The sequence below is a fragment of the Aquarana catesbeiana genome, linkage group LG04, assembly GCF_042186555.1.
Source record: "Aquarana catesbeiana isolate 2022-GZ linkage group LG04, ASM4218655v1, whole genome shotgun sequence".
Lineage (NCBI taxonomy): Eukaryota > Metazoa > Chordata > Amphibia > Anura > Ranidae > Aquarana > Aquarana catesbeiana.
The window spans coordinates 241,782,190-241,804,872 of NC_133327.1; the positions used below are offsets into that span (position 1 = coordinate 241,782,190).

Sequence of the window (22,683 nt, forward strand, 5' to 3'; positions counted from 1 at the left end):
CATCTTTCATATTATGCAAAAACATTGGGCTAACCTTACTGTTTTGTTTTTTTTAAAGCAAAAAACATTTTTTTTTCCAAAAAAAACGCGTTCCAAAAATTGCTGCGCAAATATCGTGCGAGATAAAAAGTTGCAATGACCGCTATTGTATTCTCTAGGGTCTTTGCTAAAAAAACATATATAATGTTTTGGGGTTCTATGTAATTTTCTAGCAAATAAATGATGATTTTTACATGTAGGAGAGAAATGTCAGAATTGGCCTGGGTGCTCCAGAACGCCTGAAGGTGCTCCCCTGCATGTTGGGCCTCTGTATGTGGCCACGCTGTGTAAAAGTCTCACACATGTGGTATCGCCATACTCGGGAGTAATAGCAGAATGTGTTTTGGGGTGTAATTTGTGGTATGCATATGCTGTGTGTGAGAAATAACCTGCTAATATGACAATTTTGTGAAAAAAAAAAAAAAGAAAAAAAAAAAACTTGATTTTGCAAAGAATTGTGGGAAAAAATGACAACTTCAAAAAACTCATCATGCATCATTCTAAATACCTTGGAATGTCTTCTTTCCAAAAAGGGGTCATTTGGGGGGTATTTGTACTTTTCTGGCATGTTAGGGTCTCAAGAAATGAGATAGGCCGTCAGTACTTCAGGTGTGATCAATTTTCAGATATTGGTACCATAGCTTGTGGACGCTATAACTTTCACAAAGACCAAATAATATACACTAATTTGGGTTATTTTTACCAAAGATATGTAGCGGTATAAATTTTGGCCAAAATATATGAAGAAAAATTACTAATTTTCAAAATTTTATAACAGAAACGAAGAAAAATTAATTTTTTTTACAGATTTTTCGGTCTTTTTTCTTTTATAGCGCAAAAAATAAAGAACCCAGCGGTGATTAAATACCACCAAAAGAAAGCTCTATTTGTGTGAAAAAAAGGACAAAAAATTCATATAGATACAGTGTTGCATGACTGAGTAATTGTCATTCAAAATGTGAGAGCACCAAAAGCTGAAAATTGGTCTGGTTATTAAGGGGGTTTAAGTGCCCAGTGGTCAAGTGGTTAACCCTTCTGCTTCTTTTTGGCTGCCTCCATCAGCTCCACTAAATCTCCCTTCAAAAACTGCTTTACCATCCTTCTGCTCTTCGCTTCTACCAGCTGCATCCACTACCTACAGCCCTGTATTCACATCTTCAGTGGCTAAAACCAAAAAGAAGCGGAAGTTTTTCCTAACCCATACCATCCTACCAGTATCCAATCCTGCCTCCACACCAGCTGATCCGCTCCAGTCTGCCATTCCAGTGCCCGCTGTCCAGCCTGTTGTTCCAGTGCCCACGGTCCAGCCTGAAGTTCCGGTGTACGTATCCCAGCCTGAAGTTCGGGTGCCCGTTTCCCTGCCTAAAGTTCGGGTGCCCGTTTCCCTGCCTAAAGTTCGGGTGCCCGTTTCCCTGCCTAAAGTTCGGGTGCCCGTTTCCCTGCCTAAAGTTCGGGTGCCCGTTTCCCTGCCTAAAGTTTTGGTGCCCGTTTCCCAGCCTGAAGTTTCGGTGCCCGTTTCCCAGCCTGAAGTTTGGGTGCCCACGGTCCTGCCTGGAGTTTCGGTGCCCACGGTCCTGCCTGAAGTTCCAGTGCCCACAGTCCAGCCTGACGTTAGGGTACCCGTTTCCCAGCCTGAAGTTCCGGTACCTGTTTCCCAGCCTAAAATTCCGGTGCCCGTTTCCCAGCCTGAAGTTCCGGTGCCGTTTCCTAGCCTGAAGTTTCGGTGCCCGTTTCCTAGCCTGAAGTTCCGGTGCCTGTTTCCCAGCCTGAAGTTCCGATGCCCGTCTTCCAGCTTGATGTACCTCTACCCGCTGCCCAGCTCGATGTGCCTCTGCATGCTGCCCAGCTTGATGTGCCTCTGCCTGCTGCCCAGTTTAAAGTGTCTCTGCCCACTGCCCAGTTTAAAGTGTCTCTGCCTGCTGCCTGGCTTGATGTGCCTCTGCCTGCAGCCCTTCCTGATGTGCCTCTGCCCGCTGCCCGGCTTGATGTGCCTCTGCCCGCTGCCCGGCTTGATGTGCCTCTGTCTGCTGCCCAGCTTGATGTGCCTCTGCCCGCTTCCCAGCTTGATGTGCCTCTGCTTGCTGCCCAGCCTGATGACCCGGAGCATGCTGCCCAGCCTGATGACCCAGGGCCTTCTGACCAGCCTGGTGACCCGAGGCCTTCTGCCCAGCCTGATGACGCGGGGTCTTCTGCCAAGCCTGATGACCCAGAGCCTGCTACCAAGCCTGATGACCCGGAGCCTGCTGCCCAGCCTGATGACGCAAAGCCTGCTGCCAAGCCTGATGACCCAGAGCCCTTTGCCCAACCAGAGGACCTGGAGCCTGCTGCCCAGACTGAGGACCTGGAGCCCTTTGCCCAGCCAAAAGGACCCGAAGCCCTTTGCCCAGCCAGAGGACCCGGAGCCCTTTGCCCAGCCAGAGGACCCAGAGCCCTTTGCCCAGCCAGAGGACCCGGAGCCCTTTGCTCAGCCAGATGACCCAGTGCCCTTTGCCCAGCCAGATGATCCGATGCCCTTTGCCCAGCCTGATGACATGGTGCCTGCTAAACCTGTTCCTGATGCCCAGCTTGCCGCTGATGTTTTCCTGACTGATGCCCATCTTGCCGCCGTTTCAATCCTACTTGTCACTCAGTCTGAATGTAATGCCTCTGTGTGGTCCGCCTCCGATGGGTTCTTTCCCGTTGCCCTGCTAATTTTAATTTCCAGATCCAAACTTCTTGACCCTGGTAGTGGGGTGCGTGTCCTAATTTCAGACTCTGGTGGCATGTCCCCCAGTGAATTAAAGGACTCTGGCCTTGGAAGTGCGAAGAAGTCTGCAGACTCAGTAGGGAAACTTTTTAGGGTGTTTCCGCACCCACTTAGACTGTCGAACCAAGGGCTGAATGGAGCGTCCGGAGGCCACTCTTAAGGAGGGGAAACTGTCAGGAACGGTGTTATTACTGGTTTCACCTGCTGGTGGAACTGTTACGCTCAGGATCAAAGGGTGTAATTCTGGTGGCCACCAGCGGGTGTCTTTCTGCCAAGACTACCAAGCAGCTATCAAGCACACCTGTTGGGGTTTGCTGGACTATATAAGCCCACCCCTAACCAAGGCTCAAATGCTTCAGAATTGCATTTGCTAGCCTTGTCCCTGCCTGAACCTGCTTTGTTCCTGCTTTTGTCCTGCTTTTGTTCTGGATTCCGTTCTATGTACCCTGTCCTTGAGACCTGTTCCCTGTTCCTGCTCCCTGCTCCCATTACAGTCTGTTTCCTCATACCTGGCTTCTGTTCCCTTTTTGCTTTTGTTCCTGCCTGGGTTATTTATGTTTGTTTCCTGTGTTTATGAACATATAATTATTAGTTAGATAGTTAGTTAGGTGTTTTTGGGTTTTGCTGTGTCTTGCACTTATTACTTGTTTATGGTTTGCTGTTGGGTTTGCACGTGTGTCTTTATCTTAAATAAACTTACTTTTTACACTCACTCGTTTGTTCCTAATTCTTTGGTGCAGCCCAACGATCTGATCACCTGTATTGGATGTCTGTGTATGGCATTCTTGACAGAATTCTGAAGACATACAATCAGATCGATTGCACCTGGGAATTGGGTCTGAGCACTTGCTAATTAGTAAAGATGCATTTTGAAGATATTCTGTATTTATCGCTCCTGGCAACAGATGACAAGGATTTTTGTTATCAAACATTAAGTGAACGCACTAAGGAGCAGTTGTTAGAATACATTCGTCTAGCTCATGTTTTTGATCAATGCAGTTTTCTATTTGAGGACGTGCAACCATTGAATCAGATCTGTGCTGAGTTGGCCCTGTCTGATGCCTATAGGGGAGGTGATGGCTATACACCCCCTTTCAGCTCAGGTAGAGTCTTTGGTTCGGCTATTGGAAGATGACTCAGCCTTTTTCTTTGAGCAATACTCAGCTTGACCTCAACAGGTGCTTGCAGAATGTATTGAGTCAGTGCAATCTTTGGTCAGACGAGTAGTGTGCAAACCTGATTTTGTGCAATCATTATTACAGGCCTGGTCAAGCTTGTGTACTCAGCCTCTGTCAGCTCCTAACCACCAATTTCTGTGGCTAGATACCAGCCTACTGGGATGTCTTCCTCTCCTTTACCCCCAACAACCACAGTTGCCACCCAGTACACCCTGTTACCAATGAAGTACCAGTACCCTGTTTCCTCCTGCTGCACCTACCCTGCCTTTAACCCTTCTGCTTCTTCTCAGCTGCCTCCATCAGCTCCACTAAATCTCCCTTCAAAAACTGCTCCCTCTGTTTTACCATCCTTCTGCTCTTCGCTTCTACCAGCTGCATCCACAACCTACAGCCCTGTATCCACATCTTCAGTGGCTAAAACCAAAAAGAAGAGGAAGTTTTTCCCAACCCATACCATCCTACCAGTATCCAATCCTGCCTCCACTCCAGCTGATCCGCTCCAGTCTGCCATTCCAGTGCCCGCTGTGCAGCCTGTTGTTCCAGTGCCCACGGTCTAGCCTGAAGTTCCGGTACCCGTTTCCCAGCCTGAAGTTCCGGTGCCAGTTTCCCAGCCTGAAGTTCCGGTGCCCGTTTCCCAAACTAAAGTTCAGGTGCCCGTCTTCCAGCTTGATGTGCCTCTGCCCACTGCCCAGCTTGATGTGCCTCTACCTGCTGCCCAGCACAATGTGCCTCTGCATGCCGCCCAGCTTGATGTGCCTCTGCCCGCTGCCCAGTTTAAAGTGACTCTGCCCGCTTCCCAGCTTGATGTGCCTCTGCCTGCTGCCCAGCTTGATGTGCCTCTGCCTGCTGCCCAGCTTGATGTGCCTCTGCCCGCTGCCCGGCTTGATGTGCTTCTGCCCGCTGCCCAGCTTGATGTGCCTCTGCCCGCTGCCCAGCTTGATGTGCCTCTGCTTGCTGCCCAGCCTGATGACCTGGGACAATCTGGCCAGCCTGATGACCCGAGGCCTTCTTCCCAGCCTGATGACCCGCGGCCTTCTGCCAAGCCAGAGGACCCGGAGCCCTTTGCCCAGTCAGAGGACCCAGAGCCCTTTGCCCAGTCAGAGGACCCGGAGCCCTTTGCCCAGCCAGATGACCCGGAGCCCTTTGCCCAGTCAGAGGACCCGGAGCCCTTTGCCCAGCCAGATGACCCGGAGCCCTTTGCCCAGCCAGATGACCCGGTGCCCTTTTCCCAGCCTGATGACATGGTGCCTGCTAAACCTGTTCCTGATGCCCAGCTTGCCGCTGATGTTTTCCTGACTGATGCCCATCTTGCTGCCATTTCAATCATGCTTGTCGCCCAGCCTGAATGTAATGCCTCTGTGTGGTCCGCCTCCGATGGGTTCTTGCCCGTTGCCCTGCTAATTTTAATTTCCAGATCCAAACTTCCTGACCCTGGGGGTGGGTTGTGTATCCTATTTTCAGTGTTAAAAGAACCACAAGGGTTAATGCTGCGCTCAAAAAGTTAAAGGTGAATAAAGAAAATTGAAAATAATATTAAATGTAAATAAAGCAGCCAGCACCAGAAGTCTAATACAAAAACTCCAAAGCATATGTGAAAAAAAGATGCAGTGCTAAAATTATCACAAAGGAATATTGAAAAATTCTCATCAAACCAAACTAAATGACCATTTATAATAGATATAAAAAATAAAAAATTATAAAAATCATAATGACAAAAAAGGTAATGGTGAAAAAACCCTCATCCAGAAAGACTAAAGCAGATACCGCACAAACAAAAATTTGCAATGTGCAATTGAAAATGACCACGTGAAATGGGTTAATGTGATGAATAAAACAAAAGCACATATAAAAAAAAATAATTAAAAAACATATTAGAAGTTGGATATATATGTAGAGTCCCATCTAGGAAAAAAAATCGGTGTGAAAATAGATGAAAAAAGATTTTAAAAGTCCATAAAGAAGTGAGGGTAGTAATCCAGAAGTAGGTGTATAGAACCAAATCCTAGTTCCAGGAAAGTAGCACACCCAATGTGAGAATCCAGGCTCCTTACCAGATGTAAGTAACCATCGTAGGTGGTCTCACCAAGCGCAGAGAAACATGAGCTCTCCCATAAACCTATACCGGCATCAGTAATGCCGCGTACACACGACCGGACTTTACGGCATACTTTGCCCGGCGGACTTTTCGATGATCTTCACGACGGACTTTCCGAATGAACGGACTTGCCTACACACGATCAACCAAAGTCCGACGGATTCGTACGTGATGACGTACGACCGGACTAAAACAAGGAAGTTTATAGCCAGTAGCCAATAGCTGCCCCAGCGTTGGTTTTTGTCCGTCGGACTAGCATACAGACGAGCGGACTTTTCGACCGGACTCGAGTCCGTCAGATAGATTTGAAACATGTTTCAAATCTAAGTCCGTCAAACTTTAGAGAAAAAAAAGTCCGCTGGAGCCCACACACGATCGAATGCAGGGGCATCTAGCTGATGCGTTTCTATCGGCAAGCGAAATTCATCAGACCTCTGATGAATTTCGCTTGCCGATAGAAACGCATCAGCTAGATTCCCCTGTTTTTACAGTGTTCACCACGGACTTTTCACCCCCTTCACCTCCCACTATTCCTGCCCTATTAGCAGCCGTTTTTATGAGAGCATGGGCAAACCACATTGCCTATTGATGCCTGCAGCCTAAACAGCCTAAACAGCCAGCACTCTCATGGATGAACTACTTCCACAATTTTATATGTGAACTTATTTTGTGTCCACTAACTTTCCAGGAGACATTTACTTTGTGTCCACTGACTTTCTAGGAGGAACTTAACCTATTTGGGATCGTCCAGTTCTCACACACACCTGAGCGTTAATGCATAGTGGATGTGATTTGGTTCTATACACCTACTTCTGGATTACTACCCTCACTTCTTTATGGACTTTTTAAAATCTTTTTTCATCTATTTTCTCACCGATTTTTTCCTAGACGGGACTCTACATATATATCCAACTTCTAATATGTTTTTTGTTTTTTTGATTCATTTTTTTTATATGTGCTTTTGTTTTATTTATCACATTAACCCATTTCACGTGGTCATTTTCAATTGCACATTGCAAATTTTTGTTTGTGCGGTATCTGCTTTAGTCTTTCTGGATGAGGGTTTTTTCACCATTACCTTTTTTGTCATTTTGGTTTTTATACTTTTTTAAAATTTTTTATCTATTATAAATGGTAATTGCTTTAGTTTGGTTTGATGAGAATTTTTCAATATTCCTTTGTGATAATTTTAGCGCTGCATCTTTTTTTCACGTATCCTATTTTCAGACTCTGGAGGCACGTCCCCCAGTGAACTAAAGTACTCAGGCCTTGGAAGTGTGAAGAAGTCTGCAGACTCAGTAGGGAAACTTTTTAGGGTGTTAATGTTAATGTTGCTTGGTTCGCTACAACATTAAAGAGGAACTGCAGTCTGCTCACATAATTTGTAATAAATACATCTTTGCCATTCTGAAGCTTCCCTTCAACCACTTTGCATATTATTTTGTATATACTGTGATTCTGTACTTGCCAAGTATGCTGCAGAAATCTCCCTCCACTAAGTCTGGCTGCAATCATTTTAACTGTGGGCAGCTGAAACTGCTGCCTGTTCACTTCCTGGATTTAAACAGACACAAGAAGGCACACCTCCAGCTCTACAGCTCTCATTGGCCCTCTTATGACTCATCTCCCCTCCCTTCCTGGCAAACTCTCACGAAAGTGAGAGAGAGCTGTGCATGATGTCATAAGCCTAGGCTTTTTACCAGACAAGAAACAGGAAGTGGGCTGTATAAGGTATTTCCTGGCAGAAAAAAATGTTTTACTATCCAAAACAACAAGGGCACAAGATTTAATGGATGGAAAGATGAAAAAATGACTGAAATGACTGAAGTTCCGCTTTAGCTGTAAACCTGTCTACAAAAAATACATAAGGTAATAATACTCCTGATGTGTTGGCATCACTGTGCTAGCATTTACATAAATCTTTGTTCATATGTCCGTTGTCCAGTCTGTACCCAGGGCCCAGATTTTCAAATTTGTAACAATCAAATGTCTTTGTACCAGATACACATGTGGTAAATGGCGCTGGATAATGCAGGGTATAGTCCTGGGTGGTATTTATACTGTATGGTACCCAGGTTGGGGCAATTCCAATGGTGAGGGTCTAGTAAAAATACATGACATCTTTTTATATTTGTTTCCTATAATCCTGTCCACAGCAGCACCACATTTAAAAAGAGAGCCAGCACTTTAAGACAGAGCTCTATTGTTTTACGCAGTGTTGCCAGCCTATGATTGTGAATACATTTAGACAAGTCAATCAGCTCATCACCAAGGTGATGCACATAGGCCTTGATAACAGTTTTTCTACATATAGCTTAAACAACATGTATTATATTTTAGCTAGTATAACAATGATAGAAAAGAAAATACTAGCTAACAATATGCTTGATAGGTGTATACAATTTCAGGAAAGTGCAATAAAAGCTCATCAGTTCATATAAAAGGGGCATAGACATAAGAGGAACCAATAGAATTCTACCAATACATAAATCAATAGTAAGACCACATCTTGAATATAGGATTCTGTTCTATTAGCACTAGGATCCTCTGGATCTGGGTTTGTGTAGAGGCAATTATTTTTTTTGTAATGGTTGAACTCTGTGGACCTTCCCCTAACTGCTCAACCTGGATCACGAGGTTCAAGCCATTGGAGTTAAGAAATAAAGAGCATATACTTTGACTATCGAATAAAAAGCAAGCCGAAATATCATTTGAGGCTTTATTGTATCTATTTATTTCATTCCAAAAGCAGGCAGAATAAAACGTCATATAAAAACATAGAATATTATAGAACTGTTTATTTTAACAAATTGCCTGTTATGTGTGTCTATTTGGGGATTTTAGTTGGGTCCTGTGGTGCTTCTATAATAGGAATATCTTCAACTGGAAATTTCTTGTGCTGTTCGGGACACTGATCTGATGTTGAGGCTATGTCAGGAAAAGCTCTAATAAATGATTTATGTGAGTTTCCCCTGCCTCCTTTCTGTGGTTTTTCTCCTTTTCCTTTTTTATCTTCAGCTCCTGAAGCAGCAGAGGTTTCATCTCCAGTAAGATATGTAACAGTGCCTTTTATTTTTGGAGTTTCTGATTTTGGGCCGTGGCCTCCTCTGGATGGGGCATGATGATGCTCATATTTGTGAAGATGTTCATGGTCATGCTCGTGTTCGTGCTCATGGCTCCCACTGTGATCGTGGTCATGCTTGTGGTCATGCTTGTGGTCATGCTTATGGCCATGTCCATGTTTATGACCATTCTTCTTTCCTTTTCCTCTATCACCCTTTCCATGGTGATCCCTTTTACCACTGCCTGGTTTATCTTCAGCATGTCCAGCCTGATGATTTTGCTCTTCAACAACAGCAGCCTAAATATTTAAAAAGATATACATGTTAGTGATAAACCAGTATGTATGCTGATTTTCCGGGACGACTCATCTACACAATCAAAATGAGGGAATTATGATTCGTTGGCCTGCACATGCGCTCAGAATTCTGTTTATAGAAAACCTGTCACAATCCTAACACTGAAATTGACATTCTCTGAATTCTCTGACATGCTTCCAGGTTTGTCTCATTGCTGTCATTGTAGTTAATTAGATTCAGTATTTTGGGCAAGAGTATATAGTCTTATGTAAGAGAATGACACAATCTAAAGCTGGCCATACACATATGAATTTTCCCGTTCAGCCTGCAGGCAGAATGGAAAACAAAATCACCAAAACAGAAAGAGAGGGACTATCTAAAATGTAAAATTTGTCCCTAGAATAAAAGGTAAGAGGAAATCTTGCAATGGCTACACCTGTTCTGGGGACAGCTAAGAGGGACATTTTCCTTACTTTGGGTGATTTCCTAACTTACTGTTCTGTGTTTAGAATAGGAAATGAAAGAAAGTTTCCCCAATGGTACACAAACAGCAAAAATAAATTGGCAAGGGTTATGCATGCACTTTTGGTTATACATACATTATAATGCAATTGATTATCAAATAATGAGCACTTTCATTGTTATGATTAATGCTAACATTAACATTAATGCTGGGTTTGATTTATGACCAAAGTGATAGCGTTAGTTTTTTTATTAGTGTGATCAAATAGCAGCTGTACACCCATATTCTTAGTTGTGTCATAGCTGTGAGAACTTATTTAACAACAAAAATGAACCTCAGAATTGATACAAAATTGCTAAAGAGCACTTTTGAAATACATGCAGAAATTTTCATTTTCAACAGTGGCTAATTTATTACACAAATTGAAAAAAAAAAATCCGTCCCCGTGTTTCTCTAGATTTCTTAGTGCTGGCACATTAATCAAATACTGTGATATTACTATTTTACATTAAATGTAGGAGGTATTTATTTGCTGCCACATGTGTGTTATCTTATTTTTCTTTTGCTCTGCATGAAGACGTCTATTTTTTTAATCTTTGTATTATAATGAACAAGACCAAACTACATCAATCCCTGCAAAAAACAGGAGAAAGGCTAGTGTCATGGAAGTCTGCCAAAAATTGTTTTAGGTGAACAACAGTCAAAAAGGCCAACGCGTTTCAGCCATCAGGCCTTAATCATGAGCTTGAGGTTTGCAGAGACGTCCCAGGCTGAGTGCCAAGTTCTTGAGGCTGATCAGGCATTACTTTATTGTGTGACTTGTGTCTTTTTTGAGCCAGACTAACTATGTTACTATGGAATTACACAGGAAGGTAGTAGCTCGGATGCACCTGTTCAAGCTACATCAATGCCTTTAGAGATCAGGCTTCTGCATGCTGGTGGTTTTACATAGTTACTAGGACTAGTCCTGTTTTGTCACACTAGCCAACATAGGCAGCTGTCAATGGGAAATCCGTCTGGGAGCAGTGTCATGCTTGTTCCAGCTCATTGTACTGTTTAATGTTTGTTTTTTTTAGTTTTCTTTTACTTTTGTTGACGTTCACATAGTGACACTTTATTCTTGTCTCAGCACAGCGGCGCAGTATGTTGCGCTGCAGTGCAGTGACATGCGGTGCCATCTGCTGCACTTTGGAAAAATTAAGCGTGTCTTAGTTTTTCCACATTGCATTAACATCACACCAACATAGTAGTGTGAATGTGGCACACAGAACACAATTGTTGGGCTGACCAGCATTTATCCAGTGCAGAAATTTGTCAGTCACTGCACATAGTGTGAACAAGCCCTAAGTGGTATATGTTTACAAACCAACTGATCGTTATTTAAAAAAGAATCAGTATCAATATTTTATAACCTCAAATATAGCCTTTTATCTGATTTTCGCACTCCACTCTCCCTGCTAACACCACCATGGAGGTCCCAGGCAGCTGGGAGGGACATGGGGGTGGCACCTTACTGTATATAGAAAGTGATCAGCTGCTATACTTCCACTGGAAAGTCAAGAGATAACTGTAATAATGTGAACAAACTCCTAGCTGCTATAAAACTTTTTTTTTTCATTTTGGATAGAGTAAGTTAAGGTTATAACCCCTGTCAGATTTTTTTTCATCATCTGTGTCCCATTGTGGAGATTTCCCTTCACTTCCTGTCCCATAGCCAAACAGGAAGTAAGAGGAAATCTCTGCAAATTAAGGGAATTCCTGGGGACCCCCAGTTCACCAGAGCTAGTGCCCCCCCCATGGGAAGATTTCCCCTCTATTACTTTTCTGGGGACATTTTCTTTTGCGTTCACTTTCAATGATATGATAAACATAAAAAATAGGGAGAGTGAATTTCTGTAACGGGGGAACAGACAGCAATAAAAACTGGCAAGCCTTCTAATCCCTCTCCACTCTATCCAAAATGAAAAAAAAAAAAGTTTTACCTTTAGTTATACTTTAAGTTTTTAAAGATGCAAGCCTTATACTAAGACTCAATAATGGTTCTAATTCATCCGAAAGCCTGCGTGTTTAATAACTTAAAGTGGTGTTCCACCCAAAAAAAAAATGCATGAATGTGCCTAAAAAAAAAAAAATTTGGAATTTTTTTTTTTTAACTCACCTCTAAATGGCTGTTGCTAGGGGGTCCCTCGTAGGCTGCCTCCTTCAGTACCTGGGCTGGTGATATCACTTCCCCTCGGCACAGGAAGGGCTCAGCTCTGCCCCCTCCCTCTTGTCAATCATCTGGGACACATTACAGGTCCCAGATGACTGAGCGGCCAATCACGGCGCACGGCGGTGAAGCCACAGCGGGGCGCCCACAGTTGCAATGCGAGCGGGGCTTCTATCCTGGGACAGGTAAGTGTCCGATTATTAAAAGTCAACAGCTGCAGTATTTGTAGCTGCTGACTTTAATTTTTTTTTTAAATGGGAACTCCTCTTTAAAGGGAAACTCCAGCCTTAGACACCTATAAAAAATTCTTAGGGGAAAAGATTTACCTTTTGTCACATGTGTTAAATGCTCAGATCGGTCCTGCTTACTGTATAATTCATTAATTTGTATATGTTGGATACTATAGCCAGCACTGTTCAATGTGTTCTGTGAATGGACAAGGGAAGAGGAAGGGTGGATAAGTGACATGATCACATCCCTGTATGGATGCCCTTACAGCCGCAGGGCTGGAAATACGGCACTGGCTATAGTATCCAGCTTATAGAGCAATCAGGACCAATCTGAACATTTAACACACTTGACAAAAAGTAACTTTGTCCCTTTTAATATTTATAGGTCTTTGACTGTTGTTCATCTTTAAGTGAGCCAATAAGGGGTATCATTTAAACTCCAGACTTTCTCCAGTGATCAATGGATACAATATTTTACTATAGCACACTACTGCATGTACATTTTGAGCATCTACCATAGTATATCAAAATGATTAGAAACATGACATACCATAATGTCCCAATAAACAGAAACAGTTGAAACTGGGCTTATATGAGAATGTTAATAGTCACTCTTAAATTTTAGAAGTATGAAGGCTTACATATAAATTCGTTTTTTGGATTAGTGTGCTAATGCTGCCCTGTGAACTGCCTAACTTCATAAAATATCACTCAGTTTTGGAGGTCCATTATATACTAAAATAACAGCCCAGCAGCTAAACAGCTCCTGGCCTGTAAGTTGATATTTTATGCAATCCCTGGAGCTGACAGTTAGTAAGGTCAAGCAGGTGACTACACAGCAAATGTCAGACTTCAGGTCACTGCTACCTTAAACTTAAGACTAAAACAAATTAGGCAAAGCTGAATAAAGCACATGTACGGCTTTTCTATTAGTAAGTACAATTATAGTAAGTTTTTAAATACAAAATATAAAAGTTCTTTCATAAGCCCAGTCATGACTGGTTATCTTCACATTCCAGTTGCACCATTTGTGTATTTTTAATGCCAATAGCCCTAATAAATAAGATGATAGTTATATGGCAATTAAACAAAATACAAGTCAAATCTCATACCTCTGGTTCAAATAAATCACAGGAAAGGGTTGACACAGTGTTATTATCTGGTGCACTCCAGTCTGCTATAGCTACAGTCTTACAATAACCAGTGTGCTAGGGGAAGAAAAGGTATGACTTTTAGTATGCAAATGAACAAACATTTTGGTATATCCCTATACAACCTATTGATCCAACAAAATATTTTTTGTTAACATCATGGGATGTAAGCTACATGCTGTATCTTCCTGTGTGCAAATAGAAAAACGATTATCCCTTTTAACTACTGTTGTGTGTAAAGATTTTTAGTGGAAAATGTTTTTAAGCTAAAAAGCACAAAAGCAAAATTTAACTACTTACATCCATGTAACAGAGGAGACTTGTACCAAAAAAAAAATTGAATACATTTAAAGCGCACTTGAACTTTCTTCTAAATACTTTCCAGGTGCATCAAAAAAAAAATGATGTGCAAAACTTTATGCTTGTTTTGACCATTTGACTATTTAGATAAAAAAGAACAAGTACACCCTCCAGCGATTCCACACCTGACATTCAGGGTGGTATTGGCACAAACCCAGGGGCGGACTAACCATTGAGCCACTCGGGCACTGCCTGAGGGCCCTGGGCCACTAGGGGGCCCCATCAGGGTTGCCAGCCTCAGTAAAACCAGGGACAGTATGTATAAATCTGTGTTTTTTTTTTTTTACATCTGTCTGTGTATACTGTGTGTACATGTATGTGTATACTGTGAGATTGTATACTGTGTGTGTATACTGTGTGGCCCCATAATCTCTGATTGCCTGGGGGCCCCATGAGTTATCAGTCCGCCCCTGCACAAACAGAATCCTGCAAAAAAACAGCTCTAAATAATTTGTAGACCAAATTCTTCTTACCACTGGGTTTAAAGTAATTTTTTGCGAGGTTTATGCAATTGTGAACTTTTTATGTAAGCAAAATGCTCCCTGTGTTGTGTTGCCTTGCGTTGTAGCATGTATTGATTGGGTAAGTTGTTTTTGGGTGCCTTTCAAAATGAATTGTACCAAAGAGAACTACTATGCATTGTGTTTAAGCACTCAGAAACATGCTTTTTACTGCTACACAAAAATGTGAGTCAGCTTTAAATACTTTAGAAAAAAACATGGCTTAACAGTCCTTGAGATGTGGAAACATTCAAACATGCAGCCATACAAAAAAGAAATCTAGCATTTGTTGTTACCCACAGACTTGAGACTCCCCTTCAGCCACTAGACACTGTCTGTATATAGCAAGTGTATGAAGTGGAGCACCCATAGGAAACAAAATATATGCTAGAGATGCTGGAAAACTGGAAGTCACCGAATTTCTGTCCTTTATCTTCCCACACTCTTTAGCTTGGTATTCCCGGCCCAAAAATCGGTCAGTTCGACAGGAACCAGACGACTTTCGGCTTATGTGTACAGCTCCTCGTCCTGGAAAACCAGGATTCGATCAGCACTCACTGTGTTCTGGAGTGGCCACCCCCCTGTCAGAACACAATAGCTCAGCGGGAGATCACCGCACTAACATTGGGTGTATTAGGCGGCCATACAGGGTTCGTATCTCAGCCAGTTCAACAGGAACCAGCTGATTATTTAAACCGTTAATGGGCAGGCTGAATGTTGATCAACTTGGGTGCAGCCTGCCAGATTATCATTTGCGGCTGCTATAGCAGCTGGCGATAATCACTGTCTCCTCCGCCCGCCGGCAGAACACAATTGCTGATTGCACTATAACGATGAGGGAATCGTGCAAATTTATTTCCTGCAACTCAAAACTTCCCGTGTGTACCCAGCATTAATGTGAACCTGATTTACCCATGCAAAGCAACAGGTTCATTTTATCCCCATCCACCCACAGAAAATATTAACCCTTGTTTTACTCCCTTTCTACTCCATTCAGACACCCCATGCAAGCTAGTAGTCACTTAAGTCATCACTTGCACAAGGACTGTTGGGTTTGCCAGGGAAGCATACTTACAGGTGAAGGATTTAAATGTGGTATTAAACCCAAAAGCAAACATTTATTATATTGCAGCTTACCAATTTGAGATGTAAAGGCTATATTCATTTTCTTTTTTAGGCTTTATTTCTTCAATTCTCATCTGGTGATCTGGCCAGTAAGTCTGTTGTTTTTTTAAAAGAACAATCTCTCCAGCAGAATTTATTCATGTAATCCATTTAGCAGGGGTGCTTACAATGATCAGCTTTTATTTATGTAAAACCTTTATACCAAAAGAAAAAAAAAACTGTTTGCTGTAACTGCTTATAAAGTATTAGCTGGAGTTTGGCTTCAATTTCTTAATGTATCTAAATCTGCTGGTATATGTAACACTCCCCTCCTCCCTGACTGACAATACTGCTGTCCAGGTGTGGCCCTTCCATTAAAGGCTCACGGGCGCTGCCTCCCCTATCCATGCGTCCGGCCCCCCATGCAGGAAGCTGGATGTATGAATTCCAATGGGGGGGGGGGTTTGAAGCATGTGATTAGAGCCAGAGGCTTCAAAATAGGGTGGGCTCTGCGCCCAAAGCCCACCCAGTTGTGTGACAATAGCGAATGAATAATTGCTATTTTCACACTGAATCTCTGAGACCCGTTTCCCGATTGGCCGAAAGGAGAAGCATTCTGATTGGCCACCGAGGAGGAGGGAGGAGATAGAAGCCGCTGTGATGTGCGTGGAGGAGAGCAAGGGAAGGGTAAGTCGTCCATGATGCCCGCGATGCCTGCCACCTGTAATTCCCGTGGAGGAGAGCAGAGGAAGGGGAAGCCACCCATGATGCCCAGCTCCCGTGATTCTTGCTGTGGGTGCACTCTTTGCCGTCCCCCCAAAAAAATTTACCATTAGCCACCACTATAATATAAAAGTGGATTGCGCCAACTTCTGTGTATGGTACCACTGCTGAAATATGCAAAAATAGGATATCTATTCTATGTAGCATGCTTTTCTGTATCAATTAATATTGTGTCAAAAATATACTGTCCACATAGTATTTACTAGTGACAATATAGTATTCCAAAAAACTGTTTAAAGTGCTAAAAAATATAAAATATGACAAATATTAAAAAATGTGCAATGTGCCAATATTACTTAGTGACCATCAAATATCACATATCACCATGCATATATACTACATGCTGCAAAAAATGTCAACATATGCATAAACACTACAGCCCACTAGATGTCCTCAGTGGGTGATTACTTCTGTACAATGATGTTAGGTGCTACCAAAAGCTATTTAAAGTGCTAGTGCTACAAATTATCAAAAAAATATTAATACTAAACAATGTGCCAATATTACTAACAAAATATCACATATCAACATGCATATGTACTACATAGTGAAAAAAAATAAAATAAATGTCATTGACATATGCAGAAATGTCTTCAGTGAGTGATCATTTCTGTGCAATGACGTTCCTTTTCAGTATATTGTGCTCCTAATTCACCACTTATCATGACTTCACCACCACCTCATGCAATGACCACTCACCAGATGTAATAAGAATAAACGCCTTTGGTTCATTAAGGATAACCAATCCGTTTGTGATGGGTCCAATAGCAGTCTTTCCAAGTAATGTATTAGTATCTCTTGCTCTGTTCAGTGCCCATAAAGACATATGGATAGCCATCATGGTATAGTATGTAATTGAATTTTATTAAAAAAGTTAAAAAACTCACATGTTATGGTGCCCTTAAGCACCAAGCAAATCCAGCAGTGTATATGGAGAGCGGTGTCACTCACTGAAGACATCCAGTGTACTATGGTGTTTCTGCATATGTCAAGGACATTTATTTATTTTTTTGCACTATGTAGTGCATATAACAAAGAAAGCTGCGCTGTATGATTATAGTGATCAGAAAATATTGTGACATATAGGTGATATAGCTAACTAATACATAAGTTGTAGGCAACCACAAATGAAAGGTGCAATAATGTAAAAATAAAAAATTAAAATAGAAGAAAATATTTTGGCAAAAGTTCTCCAAAAAAGATTTACTCCACTCTGACGGGCTGTTTAAAAAGAAGTTCCACTGAGTATACAGTTCTTAATAGTATTCCAGGTGACAATTCCTCAACCCTCTATTCAGTAGTCACATACGACCACAGCACCAAAGAGGATGTGATGAAGTGTGACAGGAAAGTCCCTCCACTAATAATAATACTTCCGCTTACCAGCTTGTTAGATCTCTTGTTTAACCTCCCTGGCGGTTTTCCCGAGTGTGGCTCGGGGTTAAAATTCAGTACCATTAGCGGTAACCCCGAGCCACACTCGGGATCGCATTGCAGGATCCTGGGGCGGCGTTACTTACCTTGTCCCCGGGATCCTGCGATGTCACCCGCAGTGTCCGAGGGCTCCGTCCTCCTCCGAAGCCTCTCCTTGCCAGGCTCCGTTCCCTGCGAGCGGCGCGACGCACGGGGGCGGAGCCTGGCGGCAAATTCAAAAAAATGTCAAAATCATAACACATACAGTACTGTAATCTTACAGATTACAGTACTGTATGAAATGATTTCACATCCCTTTTGTCCCCAGTGCTCTGGCCCATGCCCTGCATGCAGTTTTACATGATATACACTGTTCTTTCTGCCTGGAAACTGGAGATTGTCCATAGCAACCAAAAAGTGTCCCTTTACGTCAAAAGTGGCTTTAGACCAGCTAGAAAACAGCGATAGTAAATTAGAACACTTGCAGAATTGAGCGATAGTGAATTGTGGGGAAATTTATTTTATTACTATTTTTTTTAATTTTTTTTAATTATTTATTTTTATTTATTATATTATAATTTATGTTTTTGTGTTTCAAACTTTATCATACCCGGGATATCTACTAGACTCTGGTTTGGACAGATTTAAGTGTGTTATTGTTAAGATTTACAGACCTACAATATAAAACGCCAAATTTCCATGCAAAATAATTGTACCGCTTTCAGCACCTAAAATCCGAAATAATCATACCGCCAGGGAGGTTAAGGAGATCGTAAATGCCTGTGGCTTTTATCCCCAGCCCCGGGTCTTTGTGCTTGGATAGCTAGATGTTCCCGGACTCTCTACTCAGGGTATCCTCTGTACGAATGATGTTCACTCATTCCCCATAAAAGGACATAAAGGCTTCCATAGTGTAAATTGTTTAAAAACATTTATTAAAAATAAACAGTATTGCACTTACATTTTCGCTGTAGATATATAGCGTTTTCAAGTGTATAAACAAGCCGGCCGGCTCTCAATAGCTGCCCGTTGCTTCCGGGACTAGCGCGGTATGTGGTGACGTCAGCACGCCGCTCCTCCCTCCGCCATTTCGTCACAGATGACGTCTTCCAGGTGCCCCTGAACATCATTCGTACAGAGAATACCCTGAGTAGAGAGTCCGGGAACATCTAGCTATCGAAGCACAAAGACCCGGGGCTGGGGATAAAAGCCACAGGCATTTACGATCTCCTTAAACAAGAGATCTAACAAGCTGGTAAGCGGAAGTATTATTATTGGTGGAGGGACTTTCCTGTCACACTTCATCACATCCTCTTTGGTGCTGTGGTCGTATGTGACTACTGAATAGAGGGTTGAGGAATTGTCACCTGGAATTATCACCTGGAATACTATTAAGAACTGTATACTCAGTGGAACTTCTTTTTAACCACTTCAATACCAAGGACGTCATATGACGTCCTTGGCTTTGAGCGCTTATATCTGAATGATGCCTGTAGTTACAGATATCATTCAGATATTGCCGGTTTCAGCCGGCGAATCTCTACACCATAGGAATGATCATAGCGGCTGTTCCGCCGCTTGATCGTTCCTATGGGAGGCGAGAGGGGACGTCCCCCCCCTCCCGCCGCCCTCCGGTGCCTGCTCCGACTCACCGTTACGATCGGTGAGGCGGAGAGTAGATCCGCCGGCGCCGGATGTAGATCATAGAGATTTCCGGCGGACCAGATGGTCCCCGGAGTCTCTATGATCGTCGGAGGCCGGGCGCGATGTTATGACGTCACGCCCGGCCTCTCCATTCAAAAAAACTGCGCTGCTTCGGCTTGGAAGCGGCGATCGTTTTATTTTATTTCTTTATTTCAGGCTTCCCAGCCTAGTGGTGAGATATGGGGTCTTATTGACCCCATATCTCACTATTAAGAGGACCTGTCATGTCATATATAAAAGTGATCAATTTTTTTTTTTTTCAAAAAAAGTGTCAAAATAAAAAAAAAATATATAATTAACAATAAAAAAAAAAAAAATTTTTAAAGCGCCGCTGTCCCCGTGTGCTCGCACGCAGAAGCGAACACATACGTAAGTCCCGCCCACATATGAAAACGGTGTTCAAACCATACATGTGAGGTATCGCCGCGAACGTTGGAGCGAGAGCAATAATTTTGGCCCTAGACCTCCTCTGTAACTCAAAACATGTAACCAGTAAAAAATTTTAAAGCGTCGCCTATGGGGATTTTTAAATACCGAACATTGGCGCCATTCCACGAGCGTGTGCAATTTTGAAGCGTGACATGTTAGGTATCTATTTACTCGGCGTAACTTCATCTTTCACAAAATGCAAAAACATTGGGCTAACTTTACTGTTTTGTTTTTTTTTTAAACACAAAACAGTTTTTTTCCCAAAAAAAACGCGTTCGAAAAATTCCTGCGCAAATACTGTGTGAGATAAAAAGTTGCAACAACCGCCATTGCATTCTCTAGGGTCTTTGCTAAAAAAACATATATAATGTTTGGGGGTTCTATGTAATTTTCTAGCAAAAAAATGATGATTTTTACATGTAGGAGCAAAGTGTCAGAATTGGCCCGGTATTGAAGCAGTTAAACAGCCCGTCAGAGTAAATCTTTTTTGGAGAACTTTTGCCAAAATATTTTCTTCTTCTATTTTAATTTTTTATTTTTGCATTATTGCACATTTCATTTGTGGTTGCGTACAACTTATGTATTAGTTAGCTATATCACCTATATGTCACAATATTTTCTGATCACTATAATCATACAGCGCAGCTTTCTTTGTTATATGTTATTTTAGTGTGTGTCTCACATTATAGTTGCGGCTTTTTTTTTTAAATATTATGATAGCACAGTAAAATTACCTTTTCTAGTATGTAGTACATATGCATGTTGATATGTGATATTTTGTTAGTAATATTGGCACATTGTTTAGTATTAATATTTTTTTGATATTTTGTAGCACTAACACTTTAAATAGCTTTTGGTAGCACCTAACGTCATTGCACAGAAGTAATCACCCACTGAGGACATCTAGTGGGCTGTAGCGTTTATGCATATGTTGAGAACATTTTTTGCAGCATGTAGTATATATGCATGGTGATATGTGATATTAGATGGTCACTAAGTAATATTGGCACATTGCACATTTTTTAATATTTGTCATATTTTATATTTTTTTAGCACTCACACATTAAACAGTTTTTTGGAATATTATTTTGTCACTAGTAAACACTATGTGGACAGTATATTTTGGACACAATATTAATTGATACAGAAAAGCACGCTACATAGGATAGATATGCTATTTTTGCATATTTCAGCAGTGGTATCATACACAGAAGTTAGCGCAATCCACTTTTATATTATATTGATACTCTACCATTTTTGTGTAGGCTTACATGATTGCAGCAAACTAGTATATATTTTTAGTTTTGCGCCAGTAGCACTTCTGGTCAGATTACATACATTAGCCACCTCTGCAGCTGTCTAAAGATGCCCCTCTGCTCATTTATCTAGAGAGAGGGCACTCTAAGCCCCAGTTCACACAGGGGCGGCACGACTTGCAGGTCGCCTCAGCGAGGCGACCTGCAAACTACTTCCGAGGCGACTTGCAAAACGACTTCTGCATAGAAGTCTATGCAAGTCGCCCCCAAAGTAGTACAGGAACCTTTTTCTAAGTCGGAGCGACTTGCGTCGCTCCTATTAGAACGGTTCCGTAGCACAGAACGGGAGGCGACTTGTCAGGCGACTAGGTCGCCTGACAAGTCGCCCCTGTGTGAACCGGCACTAATACAGGAGGTATGTTACTGGCTGGATCACCAAGTGAAAACAAAGAGAAAAAAGCCTACTACAAGAAAACTGATGCAGCCGCCACATTTAATGATTTTTTAAGCTTCAATATATTGCATTTTTGGTTTTGGGTTTAATACCGCTTTGAGGAAATCCCAGCTGGAACTTTACAACAGTATATTTACAGCACGGTTCAATCTAGAGTTCTTCTATAAGATTCTATTTATACATTGCTTAGTACTTACGGCAAATTCACAATCCAGGGGCTCACACTTGGAAAAGTCTTCAACTGATTTATTACAGGTAGATTCCTGAATGGTGTATTCTACGTGATAGGCTGTTCCGGCAACTACCTAGATGTTTTCAACATGAACAAAACCAATAATTTAATTAGGTACTGTGAGCGTTTAAAACTATTCTGTTCTCCTAAGTTGAGTTTGAGCTACAGATGAGTGCTTTTATGTTTCTTGCAATCAATCCTTAACGGCTGGCGCAGACCCCTTGTACTTTTTTTTTGTTTCACTTTGACAAAATTAAAAGGGAACTCAAGTCTAATACTATGCTTTCGTATATATATGTGATTTGAATATGCATTTTGAAATGTCTTGTTAGCCTTTGAGTAAATTTAAATTTAAAATTTTAGAAGTAGAGATAAACAAACAATGTAAATTCGGTCCATTGGTAGTTCGCTTGATCCACCACTAAGAACCTAGTTTTCAGATTTTGTATCCACAGTTTGAATCAGCTTCTTTGGAGCATTTTTGGAGCGAAGAGAGGCCCATTTAAAGTGGTTGTAACCCTAAAAAAAAAAAAAAAAAAAGGAGGATCCTGTTTCCTCATAGCAGGTTAAACAGCACAGTGCTGGTGCTGTCTAACCTGTCCCTCTGTAAGCTGTAAAATACCTGGCTGAGCCTGCCAGTTTCTTCCCCCCTCCCCTCTGTAAACTGACCACGGTTTATCATGGCTGCTGAGCCCTGACACTGTGGTCAGTTTACGTGCCTCCATCACCTGCTGTCTCTTCTCTCTCACTCTCCCCCACCTCTGTGCCTGTCAGTTCCTGTATCTGTTATGCGGAAAGGTTGCGAGCACTGAACTTATTCTCTCTGGAGAAAAGATGCTTCAGAGGGGATATGATTTCAATTTATAAATACCGTACTGGTGACCCCACAGTAGGGATAAAACTTTTTCACAGAAGGGAGTTTAACAAAACATATGGCACTCATTAAAATTAGAAGAAAAGAGGTTTAACCATAAACTG

General features: G+C 42.0%; 1 protein-coding gene across 1 annotated transcript in view; it reads right to left on the reverse strand.

Annotated features, from left to right (window-relative positions):
- Positions 1 to 8,763: 8,763 nt before the first annotated feature.
- The window catches only part of LOC141139811 (fetuin-B-like), a 29,203-nt gene continuing 15,283 nt past the window's right edge, over positions 8,764 to 22,683 (reverse strand). The window contains exons 5-7 of the mRNA XM_073626314.1: positions 21,671 to 21,778; positions 13,432 to 13,527; positions 8,764 to 9,419 (exon numbers count right to left, since the gene is read on the reverse strand). Coding sequence (XP_073482415.1) covers positions 8,886 to 9,419; positions 13,432 to 13,527; positions 21,671 to 21,778 — 738 coding nt within the window. The 3' untranslated portion in view covers positions 8,764 to 8,885. The remainder of the gene's footprint in view (positions 9,420 to 13,431; positions 13,528 to 21,670; positions 21,779 to 22,683) is intronic.